The sequence below is a fragment of the Pleurodeles waltl genome, chromosome 8 (assembly GCF_031143425.1).
Source record: "Pleurodeles waltl isolate 20211129_DDA chromosome 8, aPleWal1.hap1.20221129, whole genome shotgun sequence".
NCBI lineage: Eukaryota > Metazoa > Chordata > Amphibia > Caudata > Salamandridae > Pleurodeles > Pleurodeles waltl.
The window spans coordinates 1,185,154,690-1,185,168,572 of NC_090447.1; the positions used below are offsets into that span (position 1 = coordinate 1,185,154,690).

The 13,883-nt window shown below is 39.3% G+C and overlaps 1 protein-coding gene across 4 annotated transcripts in view; it reads right to left on the reverse strand.

Moving 5' to 3' along the window:
- The window catches only part of DGKH (diacylglycerol kinase eta), a 661,954-nt gene that overhangs the window by 153,351 nt on the left and 494,720 nt on the right, over window positions 1–13,883 (reverse strand). For all 4 annotated transcript variants that reach the window (XM_069205429.1, XM_069205427.1, XM_069205431.1 and 1 more), the window contains 2 exons: window positions 7,117–7,230; window positions 918–1,052 (listed from right to left, as the gene is read on the reverse strand). In XM_069205429.1, the coding sequence (XP_069061530.1) occupies window positions 918–1,052; window positions 7,117–7,230 (249 nt within the window). The remainder of the gene's footprint in view (window positions 1–917; window positions 1,053–7,116; window positions 7,231–13,883) is intronic.

A 13,883-nucleotide genomic window follows, 5' to 3' on the forward strand; every position in this document is an offset into this window, starting at 1 on the left:
ATAATAGATGGATGTTGTAATCCATGTATAAATGCATATCTCTAATTTCTTTATAATTGACGACTAGTGACGCATTTAGTCACCAATTATAAAGAGAAGACGTCAGAACTTGACTATTAAAAGTTACAGTCAATTTCTGATGTCACAAAGCCTGCTGCCAGAGCCAACAACCATGCTGAAAGGGAGGACATGTGATGGAGCATAACTGAAGCAGCTGTTTAAAGCAACAAAAACAGGATGTTGCTTTTCTTTCTTCTGCTCTATCTACTAGCTTACAACGACAAGCAGAGGGGATATGTTTATTTTTTGCACTCCTTAGATAGAGAAAAGCTAGACTCTTCATTCATGTTTCTGCAAATTCCGAGCTACTGAAGTTTTAAATATATATATATATCTGACTTGTATTCAACTTTCTAATATCTATTTGCAACAATATCTAACAGGTTTTGATGCATTTAATTTTTGCACTATATGTTATATTTTTATTCTTAATGTTTTGCAAACATGCTTGCTCTTTAATATTAAAGAGCTATGCACCAAGGTTTTAAGTAGTTTGTGGGAAAGGTGATGGTGTCACCATGTATTATATGGTATGAAGTACCCTCTGGCATGTATGTTATGGATACTGCAAGCCACCTTTGAGTTCCATAACCTTATAAAGGAACTCGGCCTTCGGCCTTGTTCCTGTATATAGTTATGGAACTCCTCAGTAACTTACAAAATCCTTGTAATGTACGGCATGGGACACTTAGTGGCATATGTAGTATCTTAAGAGAAACACAGCATGAATCCAAGAGGTTCTTTACAGGCTTTGTTCATTTTGTAGATGGTGAATGGTAATCTCTCACAGCAAACCATACAGCACAATTAATCAATGCAATAAACAAACATGCTTCTATAAATTTTTTGTGACTTACTCGGTCTCGCGTCAGCATTTGGGCTCTGTTTTTATGTACAATTTTAATAACCCCAGGTGGCTGGATCCAAGCTTCTCCATCCACTTGCACTGGTACTCCTTCATCGCCGAGAATGGTGATTTTCACTGACCGACACTGCAGCGGATTACAGTAAAAGGGCACACATCATTCACAGTCCAAGATGTTCCAGGAGTTGTAACTTCAATAGCATTACTATGTTTTTACCTATTTACTAAAACATGTTAAATACTATGCAGCCAAAATGTTCTATTTCAAATATTGAAACTACATAATTTATAACTTTTCATTTTAGACATTCCAACTTTCGTGGTTGAGATCCTTTTCTCGTTCTAAGAAGTGATAAGGGATAGGAGTATGAAGAGCTGTGAGATCAGAATATATAGGCATTCCTCATTGGTTTTCTGTTTGCAAACATGAACTCTAACCTGATATTTTGGCATTGATGGCACAAGCAGAAAGTCTAGGCTTTTTCCACAGTGAAGTAATACCACAAAGAGAAAGTACAGTGCCTAAAACGTCCATGAGCATTCTTCATTTCTGGGAATAGTTGGCAATGAAAAGCACATGCAGAAAGTTGTGATCTTCTGCAAGATTAGTTTTTTCAGCCTCAATAAATAGTGCATCAGAAAATTATACGCAGATGAAGTGGCACAATATCAAGCATCTTCCTACTGCTAGATTGACATAGCTCATTGGTGTTGTAAGTCTTTACAATTACCAGCTCCTTTAGGAATGGAATATCAGAAGAGATGGGTGTCTTGTTTCAGCTTTAGCACATTAATATGCTGGTTGGACACTTACAGGCATCATGAACTATAGGCAGTACTTTACAAAAAAAATAAAGCACTAAAAAGCAAGGTTTTCTCCTACATATGTGTAATCTTGGAGGGGCAGTTAAAGCTAGCTGTCCAGATGCCTGGTTGTTGGTAGTGGCACTGCATGGGTCAAACTTTAGAGATCTTCTTGCTAAATGTATTGTTCTTGTTGCATGGGGAGTGAATGAAACACAGGCCTCAGATTTGGTGCTGACAGAGCAACATTATCATGGCATGATCAATTTTATCACCACCTTCACCATCTTTTCTAACACCATCCAAATAGAAACACACACAATTAGAGCATCAGGGCTCAATCAGACTGCTGTGGAGTACCCCTGTTTGCATTTAGTTGGAGGACAGAAACTGAATAACATCCTAGCCCATACTAGACCTCGACAGACGACACAGATCATGAAAACATGCTGGACATCCCTCTCCCACTCTGCAGGTCTATGTCAGTTGTGCAAATTGTGGGGAGTGGACATGTATCAAGTAAACTAGACCCTGGCATGGGGAGGCGCTGGACACAAATGATATAGGTCAACTGCAACTCAGAAGGGACGGTCTGTAAATCTGAATGACTATAAAAATGTAGGCTCCATATCCTAAAACACAGCAGCACAAAAGGAAGTGCCAAAATGTACAGAAGACTGGTTGCCCATTGCATTAAGCCATACAAGGTTGGAGCATATTAGAAAAAAAATGCAAGTTAAGATATGAGAATACTGCCACAGGATAATGAGCATAAAGATGATTTGTTGCTTTCTTACGCATGACAACAGGCACATTGATGGCACTGACTTGATCCCTGTCGCTACATATGTCAATGTTTGGATGCGGGTGGGACAATAATGTATACAAAAATCACTAACAGTAGGTACTGAGAAGCCCCACTAAAAACCAATATACTAAAGGGTCTATCTCCAAGCTATGCTGCCTCACACATATCCATAACAGAGCACCCTCATGACATTAAATAAATATATATTTTGCCACTATTGCTCGCACCTCGAGTTCCAAAGTTATTAACACATCAGAAATTCCTAAAATGCTTGTTTAAAATAAATGTCAGAATTTTTCAATTACATTTTTTCAGCCCGGGCACCAACATTTGATGAGTTTTTAACAGAATTAAAATCACATTGGTTCCTCACTCACCACCACATCTGGGTGGTAGGCACCAACTAGATACTTAAAGGACATAAACACACCATAAGAACCACAACCCCCAGTGACACCACTGATATGTCCTCCTTCATATTAAAGTCTTAATTTGAATGTGACATTAGAAAATATTAACTTCACTAATAAATTATCAAAGATTTGTGTGGAAGTGTACAAAAGTCACACTGCTTTTTATTAGTGGTGTTTTTATGCAAAGTCTACATATGGACAATGGTTAACAAAAAGCTTTGAAACACCCCTCAGAAGATTTATTTTCTTTTTTTGAAATTCACTTGTTCCATAGAGTAGCTGTTTCTTCTAAAACGGTGGAAAGGTGCTCATGTACACCACTGTGTGTGTTTTAATGCTGTCCACATTTTGGTTGTTTCTCTTGTAGATTCTCTAGATTACGGGCCACGATATGAGCTTTCTATACCAGTGGCACTAAAGACGTTGTCAATGTGCCACCGAGAGACAGAAAGCCAGTTGGACTGTGACCACTCCACAAATGACTGAGCTGTTCATGTGTGGCATGTGGTTCAAATAATGATCATCATGTAAAATATCACAGGAATGATTGGTGGAACCCAAACCCCCAATGAATACTAGGAAACAATGGATACATTTTAAAGATTTGTTTTCAAATTGCAATCCTATTCTAGTTCACACAATACGAATTGTAACTAAAATAAAAACAAACCAAATAGTAGCTGAAACATTTACAAGTAACATGAACAGCAAAAAATATTACAACATATTGGCTGTTTTAGCTTTATATAAATTCCCACCCTCCTGTGGCATACCAGGCTAAATTCAGAGCCCAAAGGAAGACCTAATTGCAATTTTAAAGATGGTTCACTATCTTATACCTCCTTTGAGCAATGAAGGTATTGTTCAATATATTAGCATAGTCTGTTAATCTTGTCTACGGTGTGAGAAAGACTGATACGTCCCCAGCAACGAAGAATGAATCTGCCTCACCTTAGTCTCTGGCAAAAGTAGGCGAAGCGATTTTGCATGTCTGGTTTTGACTCTGTCTCCTAGCACGAAGTCATCCCCCTCTCTCAACTTAACAGGCATATAACATTACCAAGCCTTTGTTCAATAGTTTAGAATAAACAATGAGCTGAGAGTGGCCTAATGTTTTTTCACTTATATTCATTCTGTGAAAACGTGCTCTTTGAATAATAATAAATGAGACATGAAATTAACAATTTTCATGAAACCTTGTTCACAAATCAGCAATAATTATTTCAGAACGGAGAATGCAGCTCAGATTAAATATTTGTATATATTAAAGCAGGCTTGATAATCACATTGAAAGGCTAATGTAACCTCCTCTGGCCAAATAATTCCTTTACTAACACAAACATTGGGCTTGGTGTAGTTAAAAGAAACTTTCTCTGAAAATTTGACCTGCGTGTCTATATAGACCAATACATAACTGATCTGGAGACATTTTAACCAGTTCTCCCCGGGCTCTATCTGTCCCTACAAAGCACAGCAGGCGGCCAGAACGGCCTTGTTTTAGGTTCGGCCCAAGTAGCATTTTCATACAGAAGGAGACCTGATCTTAAGAGAGCATTTAGCAGAGTTATTGTACTACAGACCTGGTTACACAGTACTGATGCACCCCTCAATAAAGCGTTCAGCAGGTTAGTGTATTATGCTCTTTATTTTAGGTACAAATACTTTTTTCCTATTATGAACTGCAAATTATGTTTAGGATGTGGGAACTACAGAACCTTTGATGTTTAGAATGTAGAAGAAACCAAATAATTTTTAACTTCTGTTTAATAGTTTCAAGTAGAATAATAGGCCACCCAGAATACACACACGGAAGGCCTAGTCACCACAGCCACTAGTATATTATCTGACTGCTATGTTAAAACATTGCATCTTTATGTATGGCAAAATCAGCAGCTCCCACCGAGATCAGGTGAGACCTTATAGATGTGAAGTAAAACAAAATCAGATGCTGCAACATTCCTGCTATATTCAAAACAATATAGTTGACAGGATAATCACCTTAATCAGAAAAGAGGCATAATAACCCCAGGACACAACCCAGTTGCTGCAAACAATCACCACATTAATTCGTACATTCCAGTTCTTGGATACTTGGCAGGGGCTGAACAGCAAATGTGAGGGGCGGGTCACCTGTGCCTAGTTATTCATTTCAATTTCAAACGTTGCAGAGTCTGATTTGTGAATATTCTGACCAATAGAGAGAAATGAGGTAGGTGGTTTTCAAAGCCAATGCTATTGAGGACTTTCATTAGAAAGACTGGGCCTGAGAATCAAGGGACTCTTCAACATCAAGTATAGTCAACAACCCTTCCTGTACCCTTTCAAGATTGCACGGAGTACAGCACCCTGGGCGGAACCTGCCCCAGAACAGGAGAACAGTGACATGAGGGGTGCTATCTTTATCACAATCTCTGCCAATATTTTATTGTCCTGGTATCGGTATATATGATGAACACTATGCGCGACCAGTAAGAGTGAGCATACATTTACACACACTTGGACATGCATAAATGGCCATAGGAATATAGCATAGAACAGCATTGTAGAAAGCAGTGAGAACCCAGTAGGATAATACCATTAGCACCAATAAGAATAATTGTCAAATAATGATACAGAACATTCAACATATGTCCTTCAAACTGCCATACATAGTAAACTTAACAAAAAACTAACGGACCAAAAAGGTTAACTCGTTTCCTCAATAGTAAAAAGAAGGGTAGCTTAGTTATACCATCTTGTGGGGCCATAGCTAGTAAGAGTAGACATCAACTCTCCATAAAAAAGGTGGCGAATAGGGGAGGGGACACGATTTAGTCCACGGGGAAACACCTTAATAGGCAGTGGGACGTCATGAGCATTGGAAAACTGTTGGGCAATTCCCTGCAGTACTCTTTGTTTTTTCCTGCTATCTGAGAGGTTGGTCATCTGTCCTGTCTAAAAGCATACTGCATCTAAATATTGATATATTTAAAAATAATCAAAACCTTTATTGCTTGATACAATTATGAAAGCGGCTTTACGCTCAATAGGTCTGACGTTTGTTAATAAATAACAAACATTGCTAACATAAAACTAATAGGTTTACATTCATACATATCATAGGGTTTGTTAAAGGTAGCAGACTTTGAAGACATGCAAAACAGTCAGAACTGGGATTAAGTCCCCTAGTCAGCATCCTGGAAATTACCTCATTTTATCGAAGGGTGAGGGTGACCCAGTGACATTCTACCTCGAAAAAGGGGCGGAGGGGGTGAGGAGCTCCCTGGCACAGGAATGCAACGCTACACCTGAGACATGGGCAGCAACTTTCATGTGAACTAAGGAGTAAGTCACACACCAAAGACCAGAGTAAGACTACCCACAGAGAAAGCTATGTGAGTCATGCTCATACAGAAGATTTTACAACAGAAATATTGAAGGCTGTATGGGTGACCAAAACCTAACATTAAGTACATTTTGCACTTCTGAGTAGGATAAAGAAAACGTAGCAGAAAGCATATGCCTGGAAGATGTACAGCACATAAGCTTGCCTAAACGTCGGTTATTGATATGCTGCTGTAAAAATAAAAAAGAGAAATGATTCATTGCTGGAACAGTGACTGTAATAAGTCCTCCCTCTACAGTCGTTTTAAGATGCTAATTGCAGAGAATGCACAGGCCGAGAAAGCCGTTTATAAACCTTCTTGGAGGTTTATATTAAATACTAAAAGGCATCACCTCATTTGCTCTGGTGCATTATGAAACCACCAGAATCCATTAAATGCTGCAATATACTAAATATGAAAAAAATGTATTATTCAATTTGAATGAAAAATAGCGTTTGGGGTGTTCTAAAACACCCATGTTGCAGTAAATAAATCCTCCTCATGTACTGACTTTATTGTGTAATAGGATATAGTAATATACCACCGCTCCTTGGTGAGCCTTAAAAGACTACTTTCTAAATTGTGCACAGTGGAGAGGCCCACAGATGTTGGATGTTTAGAGGTACAAACACAAGGTCGATATTACCATCACTGATGACTGGTCGTCTATCCCAGGAAAACAAATTGCCAATAAGAGGCCAAAGTCTACGTTTGGTGTTTCTTTACTGTTTTTGAGAGCCAAAGGAATAAAAACAAGTGCACAGCCAGGGACGGAAGCAGGAAATGGGGATGAGCATTTACTTGCGCTATCCTGTGATGCTGGAGCTTGATCACCCTGGAAACCGCCATCTGCATACTCCCAAACACCGCTACCACTTCTAGGATCTTGTCGTCAAAGGACGGTGCACCAAATATCTGCAGAAGAGAAACCACAGTACTGTCATGAACATCCAGGTCACCTCAGCGTTACTGCTGTTTGGAATATATCTTCTCTCCGTTAATATTTCACTTATAATACATTTATGCATACATTTTATAGATGGCGCGATAAAGTAATCCTTGCTTGAAATTACAATGCCAATACTAGGTTATCAAAAATTAATTTGTCTATCTGTACCTTATAGTTTCCCCATAACGACCCACGTTTAATTTTTTTTTCTGCTTCATTTGATGAAAGAGTTTAAAAAGGGGATACCATTACAAGAGTTTCTTATAGACACATCCATATGACTGGATTGGAGTGGTTAATACGCAAAAAGCTAAACACAACTTAACCAATATTGTCACCAGTTCAGGGATTTAGAGCTTACCGCAGTCATAAAAAGCATATAAAGAAAGAAACAACGTTCTTTGTATGTGTCTGCAGTTATAACTAAAGACGGTAGATGGCAGCAGCGCTCAATAAAACAAACAAATACTACATATTACAAAAAAACGGATATTGGCTGAAAATTCTCACAAGAGGGCATTAAGCTCACAAAACCCCAGAGAAAAATAAATGTTTTATTCCTTGGAAAAAAAAAAACTCTGCCTAATAAGAGTTATGATTCTCTAAACTGGTCTACGAAAAACACTTCTATTCGGCTAAAGAAATTAGTGGAAGGGATGCTATGGTTACAATGCAAAACTAAAAACAACACATTGAAATGTGCCAATTTTTAGAGAGAACCGGAACAATAACATCCCCAGGCACTGCTATTAACTTCACACATACTAGCACAAATTCACACAAAATTTCACAAACACTCGTGCCCACTTGACTAATCTGCACCAAATCAGGATGAAGAAATTGAGCGAGAATGTGTCAAGCACCTAGACAAATTCCAGACAGATTAGTCAAAAGACACCAAAGCGGGTGAAATGTCATTTACCAATGAAGCCTCAATACAATGTTGTTCGTTAGATAGAAGCAAACACTGGCACTTAAGAGGCGTTGCAGCATAACACACTTAAGTTGCATTTGTATGTGAAACAGAGACCGATTTTGTGATACATATATAAATATATTACAGTACTGTGTCGCTTTTGTGTAGTTGTTATACTTAGGTCACAGGTTCCACAGGAAGGGCGTTTTTGTTTTACTAAAACTTTGGCACCATTTGACGAATCCTCACAAAAGTTTCCAAAATCCACTTCTGCTCCATAAAGGAGGTGGGGCTTTATTTTTTTGATGGATTGGCTAATGAACAGCCCGTAAACTTTGCACCAGGAAAAAAACACTTTGATGGTCAGAACACGAGACTTCATATTCAAACCGCAGGAATTTTGAGTCGCACTAGAACTAAATAGGGTCTGGAACTTAACAGACACCTTTCTACCCCAGCAGCCACTCATCGGTTCCTAAACAGCTAATTCAGGTCCAATCGACGGTCTAATTCTAAAAATCCAAAAAGAGCTCCAGAAATTTCCAGAGGTGTATTTCTATCACCACATTTTCAAAACTTTCTATCCAATTCTACGCTGTCTCAACTGGAAACGAAGAGAGAGAATGTTATTCTGGGATCAAAACGCTGCACAAGTTATCATTCGGTTAAAATAACGGTTTACCATTGTTCGTATCTAGAAACTCTCAAATCCGCATCTCATTTTTGTGGTTGGGGTGTGCCACAGAGCTAGTTCTACTTCAGAACTGCACAACAACTAATTTCCCTCATCCGAAGGACTAACTCTCACGGAGGGAACAAATGGTGGTGAAAAAAAGCTCCTGGGTAGGAAGGCGTCTGTTTCACATGAATGCACCACCTTTAGAAGGATGCAAACCATGCATGTGTTTGCTGTTTATCTGACACCTCATTGCAGCTTTTCCCCATTTCCTCGCCATTCAATGGGTAAGTGTGTTTTTTAATGATTCATCGCCACAATTTCATTGCTTGCTTCCTTACCTTGAAACCTTTTACCTTTCCCCGTTTGAAACGCTCTAACACCCTTCACCTGGCACCCATAAACATCGAACTCACAACGCATACACTTACCCCCTCACCGCTACATCTTTACCCTCTTACACCTTGCTTCTTTACCCTTAATCATAACCCTAATTCCTTATATTTACAAATTTAACTCCTTGCCAGTAAATCGCTGCCTGCCCCAGATACACTTATCCTTACGCCCTCTTACTCTTAACAGCATAGCCTTTTTCAAAACACTTAACTTTACACCCTTAATCTCTTACCACTTAACCCCTGACTAACACTTAACCTGACCTCTTACCCCCCACCCTATGGCCTGTCCCTAACCCCTTAGCATCTTACCTTTAAAGACTTGTCCCCACTCCTTACTCCCTTGTGTTTGCACCCTAAACCCCTCACCTCACGTCACCACCCTCTAACCCTGATCCTTCCACCAAATTCCACTATCCTTACAATCTTTACTGTAAGTCCACCACCCAAACCCTTTACTTTAATCACAATACCTTATTCCCCTTACATGAACTCTTTTACACTTTTATGCTTAACTCATTACCCGTATCAATACCATTAACTCCTTACCTTTACATCATTAACTCCTTATGCTTACCACTTTGCCCATTAACCACTTCTCAGCCCCTTATGTTTAACCCTTTAACCAAAACCTTTCAACCTTTACCCTTAACCCCTTAAACTTAACTTTACCATATTGCAAACAAATATTAGCCATATAACATTATCTACTTAAAAGCCCTGAGCCTTATGCCCATGAAAGTGACATGTTCACCTTCCAGTAGCACGGACACTGTATCTGCTGTGAAGCACCGAAGATTGCAGTGAATTCTGTTTATTAATTCAAGTGTTATGATTACACTAATCAAGGTTTAATGTGCTCTTTCTGCACTTTCTGCTCTAAGAGACAAGTTGATTACAGCATGTGGAGCCTCAGAGGAGGACACTGTATTGTGGAAGCTTTGAGGTTCTTCACAATAACCTCTTGGACGATTCACTCTGCTTTACTGCAGATTTTCGTTTCATTTCCCTTCCCCTTAATTTGCTTTGCACATTATTTCTGAATCTCAACCTAAGACTGGTCCGCTTTCTTTGTTCCATCCCACTGAGATCACCACCACTATTGGGATAAGGCTGCACTTCTTATTTACTGCTGTAGGCTTCCATAGTTTAATAGAATCTACCGCCTGCCTGGGACAGAGGTGAGAAACAAGTGGAGTGTCACTACTGAGGTATTTCAGGCCTTTGAGATTTTGTAGCATGCCCTCCATGCACACAATAGGGGTAGTTTCAGGTCATCAAGGAGTCCCATAACCAGATATGGGAATGAGGTGAGATATCTTAACAAATGTAGGGTGACAATTCCTTTTAACACGAAGTGCAGGCATGAAAATGTAATACAGTCTGAAAGGTGGGAATAAAATAAACCAATATGCAGTGTGCAATTAGTTGGATGGAAATGGCTAAGGTAGCAAAGGGTCTGTTTTTCACATAATCTTCAGATTCAGTAGCACTCGCATTCGCCAGTGGAGAATCATTTGGGGACAAACACAAGACTCTTCATACTGTTATCACAAAACTGAGTGCAGCCATTAAACGGGATGGTAGACGAGAAGTAAAATAAGAGAGACGGTATACAAAACCATTTAGAAAGCCTTCACTAAAAGGACGAATAATTCGTCACGTACATTTATGTTTCACTAATAACATAGCTCCAAGTACACTGTGTTTTATGAAAGACCAACAGGTGTTTGTCTTGTATGCAAATCATACCTTGGTTCCAAAGTAACTGGTCTATGGAAAAAGGTAATGCTGGCATAGTTCAAGAGGAGATGCAAAGTGCACTGACATCAACCAATCACGCTTTCAAACTGGTAACAGAATTGGAACCACACAGGGTTAGGTGGATACGAGCGTCTATTGGTCATGAAACGGATGCATATCCCAGACTCTGTGATATCGGACCATTCGGTAGATAAAATATGAATGATCTCATGCTGCTGATGCACTAGCTTAAAAGACCTGCAGGGAAATACCATTAAGTAGAAGGCATTCTTATTGCAGAGAAAGAAAGCACAGATCGTTGGTACTCTGTAAACTGGGTCCACTAACGTCTGAATCACCAGCACAATTGTAGTTCCTCCATCTGCCTGTCCAAATCTTAGCCCAACTGAAACTAAATTGCCAGACGAAATAAAATAGTATATTTATTTGATACACAAAGGGCACTTTATGAGTAAAGACACATTAAAAGCAGCAAAAGCTGCCAATTTCTACCTTCAGTTATCAGGGACCTTTCTGCAATTTTTGAGAATCCCGGTGGCAAGAACTCTGACTTGGGCCACAATATATTCAAGGCTCTACTCGGTCAATGCCTTGTACCAGGATTGCTTAGAGTGTGAAGCGTTTGTGCTGCAAGAGTGAAACAGGCATTTCCGTGGCCTCAAGGCTTGAGTCTCCCTAAAATGTGATGTCTTCTCTGGGAGTCAAAATACTTGGAATTGTTCAAAATACATTCAATGGTGAGTAAAGTGTTTTCCAGTTTCAGAATAGTCTTCTGTAAGCGTCAGGTGATTCATCATCTTACATCAAATGTTACACCCCTGACTATCCTGACCACTTTAATGAAAACTAGGTCAAGGGGAAACGGCCTTTATAGTGAAGGCTGAACAACAAATGGCTTTACAACACAAGCTCTATAACGAAAAGTCCTTTCCAACGAAATACTTTTACAGTGACATTTTTCCCCCCACAATTAATAAGCTTTTACCATGGATGACTTCACCACGAAAATCATTTTAAATGTAAGTATTTTGCAGAGATATATATATATATATATATATATATGAACCCTAATGGTGGTCACCAGTAGGTAGTTACAGTTAGGACATAGATTCTATTGAAAAAGACTTGGTTATATCTTTGGCTCCGTTTGATTAATCATGAAACGTTCTAAGAAAAGCGGGCCCAAGGGTCATTGTATATGAAAAGCTTTGGGGAGATCCATCAAGAGGGGGCTGAAAAAAGGGGGATTCAAAAAAAGTGTGTTTCCTATTTTAATTCCCATAGGGATTTTGAACCCAACTACAGCTCGAACCTCTGGACGGAATGACACTAAATTTGGCAGAAAGGTAGCTTTTGTTCCAGAGATCACACTTTTTGTTATTTGGTGTAAATCCATTCAGTAGTTTAAGAGTTATTAAAGGAAAAATAAATTTGTATATCTAGATCCGGAGGAAAAGCAAGGCCCTGACTGGCTGGCCACAACCTGAGAGAAATATTAACGTGTGCATAAAAAAATCAAAAGGTTACAGGGACATTATAGTTAGGTTGACATTGTACCCATACAAAACCCGACCTAACTAGAACTTACGCCTCCACAATGCACTGCTTATGACCTCACATATTATGTTACTCATGACAAGGTCAGTGACATCACTGAAGACACCTCAAATTACATCACTGATCACATCATCCACACCCCTATACCAACTGTCATACACCCACTCCCACACAACTCACATACCCATTCACAGATCAATACAAGTACTCACACACTCACTCACTCATCCATAAAGTCACAAACACATCCTGTGGGACTGTGATTGGGTGCATGAGTCTCTGAGTGCTTCTATGAGTGAATAAATCAGTGTATGAATCAACCTGTGATTTTTTTAATTTTATTTTTATTTTGGTATTATTTGCAAATTCGTCGCAACGTTACATGGGGGGGCTACGCTGAGCATGGTGACTTATTTCCGAATATCGCAGGGGATAATAAAAAAAACATTTAAACTCATAATTATACCCTCAAATGCCCCTATATCACACCTCCACCCTGACCCCTTATAACACTTTTATTTAATTTTTCAGCCCCGGGGACCGTGCCCCATAACCTAAAAGGGCACCCTCAATTTTCTGCTAAGGTTGCGACCAGCCAATCACAGCATTCCTAATGGGACACATTTGCGAATATGCTGCGATTGTCGCAACGGATCTGTGACCCTAGATATACACATTTATTTTCTCTTTGATATCTCAAAAACTACTTAACGGATTTATACCAAATAAGAAAAAGCATAATCTGCGGAACAAAATCTAGCATTTTGCCAAATTTGGTATAATTCTGTCTAGTGGTTCGGGCTGTAGTTGTGTTCAAATCTCTAATTGGAACTAACACGGAGACAATTATTTCGACTCCCAGTCCTCACCCCCCTCCCCCACATTTTCCTCCTGGCCTCTGCTTGACGGATCACCCTGAAACATTGCATGTTCAACAAGATTCCCCGGCACACTTTTTTTGGAAAATTTTGTGAAGATTTGTCTAACTGTACCAAAGATATAAGCACGTCAAAAAATGCTTTTCCTATTGAAATATGGTCCTAACCATAACTACCTACTGGCTAAGGCCAGTAGGTGATATATATATATATACACACACACACACACACACACACACACACACACATACACATACTTAAGTATGTGTACATAGAAAAAATGTTAGAATTTAGGGAGGGAGTGGATTTTTAGGTGGCAAGTGATTTTCCAGGGTTTAGGGTGGGCATGGGTTTTTTGGGTGGTAGGGAAATGTTTTAGGGTGGATCTGGGTTTTTGGGTGGCAAGGTTTTTTTTAAGGGTGTAGGGTGGGTA